Source organism: Labeo rohita, chromosome 1 (assembly GCF_022985175.1).
Source record: "Labeo rohita strain BAU-BD-2019 chromosome 1, IGBB_LRoh.1.0, whole genome shotgun sequence".
Classification (NCBI taxonomy): Eukaryota; Metazoa; Chordata; class Actinopteri; order Cypriniformes; family Cyprinidae; genus Labeo; species Labeo rohita.
Window position 1 is genome coordinate 19,678,532 of NC_066869.1, and position 14,821 is coordinate 19,693,352.

Genomic DNA, 14,821 nt, shown 5'->3' on the forward strand with positions numbered 1-14,821 from the left:
AACAAAACAAGCACCAAACAAAAAAAAAACAAGCAAAACAAATAATCCAAACTAAACAAAAACAGAAACTAAATAAAACTAAATAAAAACAAAACAAAAAAAAATAATTAAAAGAATTAAAAGAATCAAATGTTGATTCAAACATCAAAAATCAAAACTAAGTGAAAAATGAACCAAACTAAATAAAAACAAAACAAAAATGAATGAAACTAAAAACAAACAAAAATGGGTACAATACAAACAAAAGCAAACAAAACAAACAAACCAGACAAAAAGCAAACAAAACAAATGAAACATGAAAAAACAAGCAAAACAAACACTGAACCAAACCAAACCAAAAATTAAATGAAAAAAAGAGAACAAAAACAGATGAAAGAAACTAATAATAAACCAATCAAAAACAAAAGAAAAAAACAAATTAAGTTAAAAAAAACTAAATGAAGCAAATAAAACAAGCACCAAACAAAACCAAGTGAAAGAAATGAACCAAACTAAAAAAAACTAAAAACAAACAAAAATGGGAACAAAGCAAACAAACCAGACAAAAAGCAAAGAAAAAAAAAAAAAAATATATATAAAAAAAAAAATATAATATATATATATATATATATATATATATATATATATATATATATATAAAAATAAATATAAAAAGTAAAAAAAAAATAATAATATAATATATATATATATATATATATATATATATATATATATATATTTTTTTTTTTTTTTTTTTTTTTTTTTTTAAGTTTTATTTATTTATTTATTTATTTATTTATTTATTCCAAACAAAAGTTTTATAAATGTTTTATAAAGCCCATCTGTACTCATATTTGGCACTTGACATGTTAATTTTGGGCCCTGACTGTGATGCGCTCTACCCATCAACACTCTCATCTTCACTTTAAATTCTATTAAATGTTACTTTTGATTATACTGTGATATACTCTCTGCAAGAAAAAGCACATCCGACAAAGCAACATGTTAATTTAATCTCCCCACACAGGAAATGTCCTTCTTTGAAAGCTGTGAAGTACAGTGGAGAAGCCTTCATGAGAAGATAAGGCCTCTTTGAAGTCAGAAGGACAGTGACGTTAGACACATTTACAACATTACAGAAAAACACTCTGGCTACTCACCCTGTTATTAAGTTTCTGCAAAGTTCAATGACATTGGGCATGCTCTTTAAATAAAGGTCCAGCATTCCTCAAAGCCTTCATTTGTTGGACCATATAAGCACAGTCCCATGAACTTCAAAGTTCAGCCCCCAAAAGGTCAATAACTTGCTCTACTCAAACTGATCAAAACACTCCTCTTCCTTTCCCACCACTCATGATGTCACGGGTCACAGATGAGCACCTGTTTTCACCGCTCCCAACACCTCGCTACGATCATGATGAGCAAAAGACACATGCTTGCAGATAAAACTAGAGCTGATAATCCTTTATCTAACGTGGTAACACAGCTGGTAAAAGTCTGGCTTGTTGCACTGATTGCAGACCAGATTCAGATTAAGATCATTGTAGGATTGCTGCTCTCAGTGACTTTCAGAAAGAATGTCGCGTGACTTCAAAGGCAGCTGCCACAGCCCAGGTTAAAGCTGAGCTTGTGAGGTTAAGAGAAGATTCTGGCACTGAAAGACTGGCAGAGTTAAGCAGAAGAGAAGTCATGACCAACAAAGAGAGCAGTGTTTTGCTTTTGTTTTGCTTGGATGTAATGCTGTACAAGCCTTGGGAGACATTCGGGTAAAGGATATTTGTACTCCTGAAGTTCATCTCATATATACATCTCTTCATTTGTTGCTTCAGGCTATAAGGGTTCATTCTACATATTCTTCAACATCACAAAGATACCATTTGGTAGTGAAATGATAAAAATAAACTGACAAAAAAAAAAAAAAAAAAAAAAAGGTCCTGGAAATTTATGGCCAGGCACTCCATGACAAAGTTCCTCTGTGTTCCAAATTGGATTGTATTCCAAACACTATTATGCATTTAAGCAATTAGGTATGAGAGGCTGTTACATTGTGAATGTAGTCACGGCTACAGGGCACATGACACAGACACAGAGCAATGCCAGAAACCCCTTCATCTGTGAAAATATTCACAATAAAAAGCAGACTCAGATGCCTTACAGCAAGCAAGCAACATTTAAATATTAAGTACTTAATAAAAATACCCTGTAATTGCATTTTTAGTAGACTAAACTGGCATATTTAAAGCCTGCTCAACTGAAACAACTAATTTTGTGCTCTAATTGTTAAGTATTGCTGAAGTCCAACTAAAGACACACTTAAATATATTTGAATTTTTAAGCTTAATAAAATTATGTAATCTTAAATAAATGAATGAGTAATTTTAGTCAACAATGACGCTTTAAAGTTACTCTGTTCTTAAATGCTGTTCTTTTTAACTTTGCATTTATCTAAGAATCCTGTGAAGGATAACATACAAAAAAAAAAATGTCTCCACAAAAAATATTTGCTTAAATATTAAAATAGTTGCTTAGGGGGTAAACATCAATTTTCTATTTATTGAAGCCAAGTGCGAATCTTAGCAAGTTAGTGTTTTTAAACATTTTACATTTAAATAATTCAAGGCAGTAACAATTTATATAATATATTTTATTTGTGAGCTTGCTATTCTTTTTAATAGTTAACTTTTAACTATTTTTGAATTTTTCGGATCATCAGTCATCAAAGCTTGGTAAGTAGTCACAGAAACAGAGATTTACTTTAAATTTCACCAAGCTGATTACTCACTAAAAACTCCCACAGATCACGTTTTCATGCCATTTTAAGTCTTGCTTTGATGTGACAAAGTGGTTATACCTAAGTGTGTTGTTTACTTACTTTTTTAAATTAGTCTTCCCATTAATGCCATTATACAGTGGCATGCAAAATTTTAAGAACCCCCTGTAGAATCTGTGAAAATGTGAATAAATTTAACAAAATAAGAGAGATCTTACAAAATGCATGTTATTTTGTATTTAGTACTGTCCTGAGTAAGATATTTTACATAAAAAATGTTTACATCAAAAAGCCAAAAAAAAAAAAAAAAAAATGCATTAAGAGCCGGGGTGAAAACTTTTGAATGGGATGACGATGTCCAAATTATTTTGTTGAAATATCATTTTTTTCATTTAGTAATGAAGCAACAGAACATATTATTTTGTTTAAAATTTCATTTTTTTTTGTCTTTTAGTAATGAAACATCTTTTAGAACATATCTTACTCAGCAGTACTAAATAAAAAAATAACATGCATTTTGCATTATCTCTCTTATTTTGTTAAAAATATTCACATTTTCACAGATTCTGCAAGGCTGATTTGCAATTGTGGAACTCGCACAAACACAAGAGGTGGGCTTTTCACATAAGACAAAGCTTCAGCTGAACAAAAACAAATGATTTATACACCTTTTAATGTTATAATTTGTAATACTGTCATTGTTTTAATTTTGTACTGCAATTTTCAATATTTTCAAAATATTGGATTATTTCTTTACAAAAACAAATGATTTATACACCTTTTAATGTTATAATTTGTAATACTGTCATTGTTTTAATTTTGTACTGCAATTTTCAATATTTTCAAAATATTGGATTATTCTCAGCCAATACTTTGACGAGAAACCACCTCCTCAGAAGAAACACAACTGATATATACCCCTCATATATATATATATATATATATATATATGTGCACACACCTTGGAGAGCATAAAAGATTTTTCAAAAACATTAAAAAAATCTGGGATTCCAAATTTTTGAATTGAATAGACATTCTTTTTACAAACCAATTAGAACATGACAGAATTTTACATTTTACAATAGTCTTTTGAGAATTACAGATTTTGAAGAACGAATATTAAACATTTGGGTCAAATGTTCTTGTGCACAAAACAGCCTATACGACAAAAACGACTACATAAAGAAGTGATTTTGTGATTTGATCCTCTATCCAATCACCGGACGTGGTCTCTCATTTACATTTATTCCATCACTCCCATTAAACAATACCAGGCCGCCGAGATCGACGGGGACGTGTTGAGTCTCGTCACTGTCGCCTCAGCTGGGCTCATGAGAAAAAGGGCTTGAGCAACATCCAAGTTTCATTCACCATCTCATCTCTTGCTTGTTTAATCAACAAAGCTACGGCACAGAGCCTCTACTCAATACAAAACATCCTCTCACACATCCGCAAAACCAAAGCAGCAATAACAGGGCTATAGAAATGGCCCAGGGCCCTGCACGGTCGCCAAGAACGCCAACCGCACATTGACAAAGCGATTCAGCATCGGAGTGCGGCGTGCTGGTATTCAGAAGAACCGGGGGAAGGGCAGACGCTCTCATTTTAATGCCATTCAACGGATAGACGAGTATTCTTTACAAGGCCTTACATTTTTAATGCCACTCGGATGGGTTGAGCCGTGACCGCTACCTCAATGTGATTGAAGATCTGAGTTTGGACCGTAGCCTAAAAGATTCCAGTATTCTTCATCTTAGAAAACTGCTAGCTGTCTTTTGTTCAATTATTTTGTTAGTTCACAAAAGTACAACATATTGCCTTGTTGTAATGATAAGCTATACTACGACTTTAATGAGGCAAAAATTATACATTTAAAAAGTGTTTTTTTAATCTTTTACTTTAGTTTATTTAACAAAAGTGCTGATTATGTAATGTTACATGCAACACTGGTCTTACCTCACTAACATCCCAAAGCTCTGATATTGCATTGTATGATAACAGGATCCAAATTCTTTGCTATTATGTAATATTCAGCTATTTAAAAAATTGCAATTGTGAGCCTTAAGATCTCACCTCTCCTGGAACTCTGTTTCCTGGTGCAGGAGAACAAAGACAACATGTTTTCTGTGTCTCTGCGGTCGTGTCCACCCTCTGCATTATTTACTTAAGAGTGTTGGATACATTGGCTTAAAAACCTCAGCATTACACTAACAACTCAGATGGAAAAACAAGACACATACCAATACACAGACATACATTCAGTGGTGCTAAGGAAAACATCCTCTTTGTTCTTCAAGTCTCTGCAAGCAGCCAGGTTTAAACGCATGTTGCAGATATGTTTAAAGACCTCTTCGGCTGTGTCATGTCCGAGCCTGTCTGAACTACAAAGAACCAGTCCAGGTAAAAACACACAGGAGTGCAATATAGAAACCATTACTGCTACACTAGACAGTGAAGGCCAGGCAATAAAGCAAAGGGAGTCACTTAATTACACACACACACACACACACACACACACACACAATAAGCATGAAATCTTCCTTTGCACGAAAATCACACCCATATCTCATTGTGATTTTCATAATAACTACAAGCTTTGTGTACTCTAAACAAAGTGAAGCTCATAGAATACATTAAAAAGGCTAATATACAAAGAATGTTCCAGAACAACAGTTAAAAACATAGAACGAAGCCATTATTAGTTAGTCACATTATTAGTTAGTTATTAGTCACTCCATCCATTGTCCAAATTACTTTTGCATAAGTCTTTGAGGCATACAATAGGAAAAATATAAAGGGACACACTCATTTTATTCCAAACATACATTTTTATTCTGTGGAACACACAAAAAATATTTTGGGGGAAAAAAAAAAAGTACATACAAACTATTTTGTTTTGGACCCCACTGACTTTCATTACATGGACTAAAACAGTTTAAACATTCTTAGGAATATTTTAGTTTGTGCTCTACAGAATAAAGTAACTTTTTTTTTAAATGTACTGTCCCTTTAAGATAATTCATCAGACTTTGGGATCAAATATCAATCTGTATTTACACATTCCAGATCCTTAATCATTAAGTCACAAAGTGACATTTATTTGTACAGTGTTTTATACAAAAACGGACTGTTTTGTAGCAAAGCAGTTTCACAGAAATAAACAAGTAAAACAGCACTACAAAATTCAGTTATAAAATGTATATAATTTATAACAATAATATATAACAATATATATATATATTTTTTTTTCAACTATAAAGCAAGTCTTGAGAAGACAGTTAATTATTTAGCTTAATTTAGTTCAATGTTATTCAAATTAGTTCAATAACAGGATAACAGTGTTGCAAAGTTTATTACTTACAAAATATTTCAACATAGGCTCATGGAAAAACGTGGCTCTATATACATTTCTGCAAAACTAAAAAAAAAAAGTTTCCAGTTGAAATGAACACTGGAGGCAGTAAAACTCTTATCTAAACTTCTATTCCTTGTATGTATAAAATTATGCAGAAAAGCATGATTTACAGGTACAGAGGTTCAATTAACAAAGCCTAAATTTTCAAACAATTACTTGCAGAATATCATGTTATGACTTCAAAACAATTTTAACATCCTGTGCAATATGAAAACGGATATTTTTGAATGTTGTCGTCACATCTACAGCTTCACATGCATAAGTTTTCTAATTCAGTAGCTTGCGCGATACAGTGTTGTGCTTGAGTAATGAAGAGCTCCGGTACAAACCCTGTGAAACTATGGTTTGACAAAACAGCTCAAAACAACATATGGATGTTTAAAAAAAGCACGGCTGCATCAACAAATGCATTTATCTATCACTCTTTAGGTTTGGTGTAGGGGATCTTTCCAACACAATAGAGCATTAATCTTTAGCGACACTTCCCGTATATTTGAACTCTGAACAGCTGCAATACGTACATCAAGCAGCGTAATAAAAATGCAGCAATACATGCCTGTACTAACATAATAAAAAAGTCTCACGGTCATGTATTTAATGTGACCACTCTCTGGAAATTTCACTTTGAAACAGCCATGAAACATACAGTAAGGTATGTAATTACAGTATTGCAAAAATGTATATAGAGGCACGTATTTTCATGAGCCTGTGTTGAAACATTCAATTCAGCTATAAAGCAGCTCTACAGAATACAATAATATCATTAAGCAACACACAACACACACAAACAACTTAACAAATAATGTCCCAAATGGCTTATTAACAGCACACATGGTTGAGTGTCATGAGGGCCCTGTAACCACGTGCGTGTGTGTGTGAGATGTACGCAGACATGTAGTCTGGCTCCAGGTTTATGGACAAATGTGAACAGTGCCATATCAATTATACAATCACACCAACTGCTAAGAAAAAGGCCAGCTGTGTGTGTGCTATCAGAACAGACTGCGATGTGTGTGTTTGCTCAGGAGAGCAGACAGAGGAATTCATGCACTAACATCTGATTTTATATCTGCACTTCACAGGGTCTCCATCTGTCAGTCTGGAACGATACAAATCAAACACTTACACACAGCCCCCCACCAACAACAAATGGGCAACAAGTGGGTCAAATTCTTTACATTCCAGTGCCCATCTTTTTAACAGTTTAATTCAATGTATATCAGATCATTGTGCTCCGAAATGGAACAAAAATAAAATGAGGCCACAAAGGTTCAGAGTCTCTCTTTAAGAACATGCTGACCTGAGGCTCTGAATTGAATAAACGCAGTGTGTTACTGATTACGGGGTATGATTTTACAATTTTCTATTTTCTCTCTCAGTGATGATTTCAGAGAATAAAGGTTTCTGGACTTAGTGCCCAAAGTAAAACCAAAGTAGTTGGACACAGAAGACAGCAACCACAGAAGACGTATATGGTTACTAAATAATCATAGTGAGTAAAATTGTCACGACAAACCCTGTGCAGTCAACCAGAAGAGTGAGAAAATACAACAGACCGATGCAAACACTGCAAAAAAAAATTTCACAGATTTTAGAAGTGCTTGCAAGCATCACTGTTACAGCTGAATACTGTAAACCATACTTAAAGGAGTAGTTCACTTCCAGAACAAAAATCTACAGATAATTTACTCACCCCTTGTCTTTCTTTCTTCAGTCGTAAAGAGATTATGTTTCTTGAGAAAAACATTTCGGGCATGTTCTCCATATAGTGGACTTCAATGGTGCCCCCAAGTTTGAACTTCCAAAAAACAGTTTAAAAGCAGCTTCAAATGGCTCTAAACGATCCCAGCCGAGGAAAAAGGGTCTTATCTAGCGAAACGATCTGTCATTTTCAAAACAAATTGACAATTTATATACTTTTTAACCTCAAATGCTTATCTTGTCTCGATGCGCATGCGTAGTTTGTGTAAGCCGGGTCAATACAGTTAGGGTAGGTCGAAAAACTCCCATCACATCAAAATCGTCCTACACTGCTGTTTTACCTTTTTTTGTCAAGGGCATTTGATCTTGTTTACTTTGTAAACAGTGGGTACTTCTGCAGCGATGTAGGACGATTTTGAAGTTGGGGTAGAAAACGAGATGGGAGTTTTTCCAACATACCTTAACTGTAGATCTAGACAAGATAAGTGCTTGAGTCTAAAAAGTATATAAACTGTCAATTTATTTTGAAAATTACCAATTGATTTGCTAGATAAAACCCTTCTTCCTTGCCTGGGATCATTTACAGCCATTTGAAGCTGCATTTAAACTACAAGTTCAAACTTGAGGGCACCATTGAAGTCCACTATATGGAGATGATTCCTGAAATGTTTTCCTCAAGAAACATAATTTCTTATTGAAAGACATGAACATCCTGGATGACAAGAGGGTGAGTAAACCATCTATAATTTTTTGTTCTGGAAGTGAACTGCTCCTTTAGTAAGTAGGGTTTAATAAGTACACAAAAAAAGTCATTTAAGTTGTGATATTTAGCAAGGATGCATTATATTGATCAGAAGTGACAATATAAAGTCTTACATTGATAAAAATCAGTTTAAAGTAAACAACAATTTAAAGTGACAACAACGATGATAACAACGAAGACTGGAGTATTGGCAGCTGAAAATTCAGCTTTGCCATCACAGAAATAAATTGCAATTTACAATATATTTAAAAACAAAAAATTTTGTTTTGTAAATTGTAAAAATGTAATTATTCACAATATTACTGTTTGGTTATATTTTTGATCAAATAAATTCGGCTTCAGACATCTTTCAAAAACATTAAAAAAAAAATTAAAGTTATCTCAAGTTTTTGAGAGAGCTTTGGTGTGCAACACGTCATTTTCATTATGTCTCATACTGTATGACTTGGTAAAAAGATATGTGCTGTTACTTACAAAGCAATTTTGAAAGAAGGACCTGTGCGGTATCAATGTATCAGGGTGGGCTCTTTTGATTTGGGCAACCACCCCGAACACCCTAGCAACTGCACAGCAACATGCTAAAAAACTCTCACCTTAGCAACTGCTTAGGAATGCCCTGGCATCCATCCACAACAGCCTGACATTGTGACGGCAACTTTTGCTCAGTTAAACCCCATTTTAAATTCATTGAGAAAAATAAAGTTTAAAAATACAGTTTAGAAAATGAAAGAACACACATAACATCATATATTGAATCACAATATGCACTCTCTCCAAAGATATAGCTTTACGCACATAAGTCAGCCATAATAGAAAGTCACACCCCACATACTCTTAATACCAGACAGACAGTGTGTTCTTGGATGCCACCCTACAAATGGGAAGAAAAAAAAAAAAAAAAAAAAAAAAAAAAACACACACATACACACACCCTGCAGCACTCTGAAATATCTGTTGTAGTGTGACCCTTATTAAAGCTGCTTTCAGTTCTTTCAGCAACATATAGAAAAAGCTATAAATGAAACTCATATTTTAGCACATAACATGACTCGATGTGTCATAACATTTTCATTCACTCTAAATTTAATTGACAGTGTCTTGTACAGCATAGCCCAAGGTCACAGTAACACTGACAGCACGCCAGTCTAGATTCAATAAGCAAATATCTTCAGATGTGCCATTACTTGCATACACAGTGAAATTTTGTGTCTGTGATGAGCATCCACAGCTGAGACGGAACCCCGATCGCTATCCATATTGACAGGCTTGAAGCAAAGCTTTGAATGTGAAACAACTTTGGTGCCAACTGGGTTCTGGAAGTTGGCATAAACCCAGACTGGTGTCAAAAGTCGCCCATATGGCCGAAGCCAATGAGCACGGGTGAAACTGTTACAAACCGTTGACCAACAAACAACATGCTTCTCACGATCTGAGAGCGCAAAAAAGCAGGGGGGGAGTTTACGTTCAAATTCAGGGCCGCGTTTTAACTCAAAAGTCAATGAATTGTGGGAAAGTTTAACATATAACCAAACACAGGTTTTAGATCACAGCACTGTATGTAAAAAAGAAATGTGTACTTTAACAATGAGAACAGTATGATAAACCATAACAACTTAAAACATACCAATAAAAAATGAAATCTACAAGTGAAATATGCAAATAAAATCAAAACAGGGATGCTTCTGTTAAAAAAAAAAACATTTCTGCCTTTCAGTGAACAGTTCTAAAAAGAACACTTTTTTTAGTTAGAAGAATGTTAGAAAATTCTAAAGAACCAAAAGAATCTTTCCATTATGAAGAACCTTTTGTGAAATAGAAAAGTTCCATGGATGTTAAAGGTCCTTCACAGAACCTCCAATGCCAATAAAGAACCTTTATTTCTGAGAATGCAGGTAATGGAAATGTTGACAAGTTCATTTCCTGAGTACTGAATTCTATGTAGTTTGAATAAATTTAACAAACATCAAAAAACCAAAAAAGCCAAAACCAAAACTGCACTTCAAACTGGACTTATCTGACTTGATTTATACCCCTTTATACATATATAAAGACTAGTTTAGCTTCCTACCTGTCATCACTTTCAGTTGCAGCCATAGTCTGGTAATGTCCTGGCAGAGCAGGGACACTCGGTTGAGTTCCATCCTGCTCAGAGTGCACCTTTTCCGGGCCACCCTCCTGTCTCAGGTGCCTCTATCTCTGGGGCTTCATCCTCCTGCAGGACTCACGTAAGCTGCCGCGCATTACTGAGGCTAAACTGTCCGTCAACGCACTTCACATATCCTCATCTCCAACAGGCACACAAACTCCACCGGCATCAGGTTACACCCCTCGCTACTCTGCCACACACACACACACGTGCAGGTGGAAGCAACAGACGGTGGAGTTAAAGAGAGGAAAAGCCCCGGGGCAGCCGCTTAAACAAACCAGAATGCAATTCTGTAGCGACCTGTGTGTGTGTGTGTGTGTGTGTGTAAGGAGAGGATAAGCTCTTACATACGCACTCACTCTCTAATCGTCCTGCCTCTAACAGGTTTGAGAGAGAGGGAGAGAGAGAGGGATGGGGGTATGACAGCAGTTTTCGCTGTTTGTTACTCCGCCAGGGCCCTGTGGATTAATAATAGACAGCCAATCAAAATCCTGGGGCCGGACTAAGAGGCGGAGCACATAAACTACAACTGTCAACATTACTCCATCTATCATGATACTCAATTCTACTATATACTATACATACAATATGGTCATTACTACAATAATTGGCATATTTAGTCATCTTTACTTTTTCCCTTTATCAAAATGCTTTGTTGGTATAAGGTGCTCTATATAAGGTAATCTGTCAATTAATAAATGTATTATAATAATAATAATACAATGAAAAGATTATGACATTAAATTTTCATTCTTAGAATTATTGCAATAGTCTTATTTTTCATCTTGAATTCATCCTTTTTAATAGGTCTTTTTAATTTTTTGTAATTTCATCCAAATGTATTACTAAAATATTATTAAACTTCAAGTTGTTATACTACTGTTTTGTTTAATTTTCACTGTTGTTATTTTACACAAATTCAGGTGAATGACCTTGTATGTTTATTAATACAATTCAACATGAACCTTTATTAATAACTTGATAACACTTTACAATAAGGTCCCATTAGTTAATGAATTAACTACCATTAACTAACAAAAAGCAATACATTTGTTACAGCATTTATGAATCTTTGCCATCTTTATTTAATAAAAATAACTGTTTTTGCCAGCTCATGTCCATTAAATAATATCAACAGATAGAACTTTTGATTTTAATAATGTATGAGTAAATATTAAAATTAACATTAAAGACTCAAAGATGTAGTTAGTGTTAACATATGAAACATCATTCTAAAAGAATATATATATATATATATATATATATATATATATATATATATAAATAAATACAAATAAAATGTCATTTTTAATTATAATATTTAATAAAAAATAGTTGTATTATAATAATTATTATTAATGACACTATTATTAATTAAAATGTACATAATAAATAAAACTCTTATTTAACCAATCTATTTTAATTGTTAATTTTAAAACTAATTAAACTTGCATAAACTAAACACAGCAAACGTGAAACGTTTTTTTATTTACACAAGAGTCTGTTATTGGTTGAAGTGGTCTGATAATTATGTAGTGCAATGTTTTAATTAATGTTATCTAATAATAATATCATGTTACCATAATATATATGATAATATATTTGTTACTTTTTTTCTCTGCACTGTGTACTTTCATACAGAGCTGGAGGGATGCCACACACACAGAGTTCAACATCTTTTATATGAGAAACCAAGCAATCCATAAGAACAAAGTGAAAGGCGCTGTATGTCTGTATTCTGTATTCACAAAGAGCCTGGGAAAAAGACACACACCCACACACACACACACACACACACACACACCCACACAACCACCTGTTTGTGGCCGAGTCTGCTGCTGTGAATTAAACAGCTCTATAGTTCTCCAAAGCCTTTGATGGAACTCAAAACCCTTCAGCTTCAGAGTGTGTGTGAGAGCGAGCGAGCGAGAGAGAGCTATCAATGGAAACAAAATAGATTTAGACACATCAAATGACCTATGTATTATTTTATGCTTATAAAATAATAACAGTAGCAAAGACTGTCAGCGTAGAAAACGAATGAGTTACTAAATATATTTTCCATAGTGAGTTTTTTTTTTTATAAGCCCTCTATTCTTAGAGCACCATAGTTACTTACAAAACAACACCGTGTCATGCATTTTAATGTGTTACACGCTATTTTCAGACAATATCACAGATACGTTTACAGAAAGGTATATCTGGGCTGGTGCTGTCTGGGAAAGTTAATGTTCATTGTGACTTTTGTGATATGCAATCTTAGCTCAAGGCTCTCTCACAGCCTGAAGGTCACAGGCCACATACAACAGGAGGACGTTAAAATGCAGGTCAAGTTCTAGACACTCTCGCTGGAAATCCCCTGGCTCTCTTCTCTTAGATCTTGTGTCCGGCTATATATACCCACTCCACGCTCGTCTGAGACACTCACACACTACAGATTACTTAAGAGAGGCAGGGCTTCACTTTTTGAAAGACAAACACAATGTCCCTTTCTGAACCTTATCAGTAACAATATGCCACTGAGCTAGATCCTCCGGCCTCCACTGTATAACAGCCCTAAATGTTAATAAACAAAACTTAAAACTAAACTGAAAACTGAAATACAAAAATTAAACTTAAATTGTAATAAAAAAAAAAAATGAATGAAAATTGAAAGTAAAAAATAAAAGGCAATTCAAAATATTAAAAACTGTAATAGCATATAAATAATACTAAGATCATTAATAACAATAATAATAACAGACACTGAGTTAATCATTAAGCTAATGTTTTATGAGGAGGAAGTGAGGGTGTAAGTAAACTTAAAAGGAGAAATGAGCCCTCAATGTTTGTTCTCTCTAAAGAATGAAACTCACTGCTATCACCTTAAAGAACTGGAGTGTAATCAGTTATATTTGCTATAACTGCAAATTCTGAGGTCAAACTCCATGCTTGTCTTATTAGTGGCGGTGCTAATTCCTAATGAGGAACAATGGACAACAAGTTCAAATTGAACTGTGATAAGTGAAACCGTTAAGCTGATATAGCTGATATGTAGATCTCATATCTACAGTCTGCTGAGATATGATACAGTCTCTCAGTAGTGAGTAAAAATAGATGCCAGGCCTATTGATTTAGATAAATGTAGACTCTAGTGGGACAGGATACATATGGCTGTCCTTCATAATGCTACAGCACTGCAGCAGGAGTGTTTCTCTGTAACTCTGGTCAAACATCCTGTTTCTGGCAGGCTCTGGTTTTCCCTGAGCCATTCAGCAGAAAATGAAACCGATACTTCATATGTTAAAATAACAGGATTGTGTCTAAATTATGTAACATATGTTCAAGATCCAGTGATCAGAACAGGATGAGGGAAGCATCTGATGATGGCTTATCTAACATCATATTTGCACTTGTAAAGGTGACCAGCCTCTTTAATAAACATTAATCCTACATTGTACTACAGGAAAACAATTACAGACTCTAGAATAAAATAAAATATAAAATATTTTAAATAAAATATTTATTTATTATACACTGCCGTTTAAAAGTTTGGGATTAGATTTTTAATGTTTTTTATTGAAAAAGTTTCTTATGCTCATTAAGGCTGCTTTTATTCAATCAAAAATACAGAAAAAATATGTATTATTGTGAAACATTGTTATTATGCAAAAATAATGTTTTCCTATTTTAATATACATTAAAATCTAAATTATTCCTGTGATCAAATGTGAATTTTCAGCATCATTTCATCAATATTCAGTGTCACATGATCCTTCAGAAATTATTCTAATATGCTGATTTATTATCAACATTGGAAACAGTTGTGCTGCCTAATTTATTTTGGAACCTGTGATACTTTTTTCAGAAGTCTAAAAGAACAGAATTTATTTAAAATAAAAATCTTTTGTAACTTAATATACACTACTATTCAAACTATTGTTTTATTCTTTTTTTTTTCTTAAATGTATACTTTTATAAAGTGATGGCAAATACTTATAATGTTAGAAAAAATTATATTTTAAATAAATGCTGTTCTTTTAACTTTTTATTTATCATAGAATCTTA

At 33.5% G+C, this 14,821-nt stretch overlaps 1 protein-coding gene across 12 annotated transcripts in view; it reads right to left on the minus strand.

Moving 5' to 3' along the window:
* The window catches only part of mcf2la (mcf.2 cell line derived transforming sequence-like a), a 68,531-nt gene that overhangs the window by 41,382 nt on the left and 12,328 nt on the right, over positions 1–14,821 (minus strand). Inside the window, exon 1 of one of the 12 annotated variants that reach the window (XM_051110560.1) lies at positions 10,697–11,135. The exons of the other annotated variants lie outside the window; for them this stretch is intronic. Coding sequence (XP_050966517.1) covers positions 10,697–10,769 — 73 coding nt within the window. The 5' untranslated portion in view covers positions 10,770–11,135. Of the gene's footprint in view, positions 1–10,696; positions 11,136–14,821 lie in introns of those variants that run through there. 12 annotated transcript variants of the gene reach the window in all.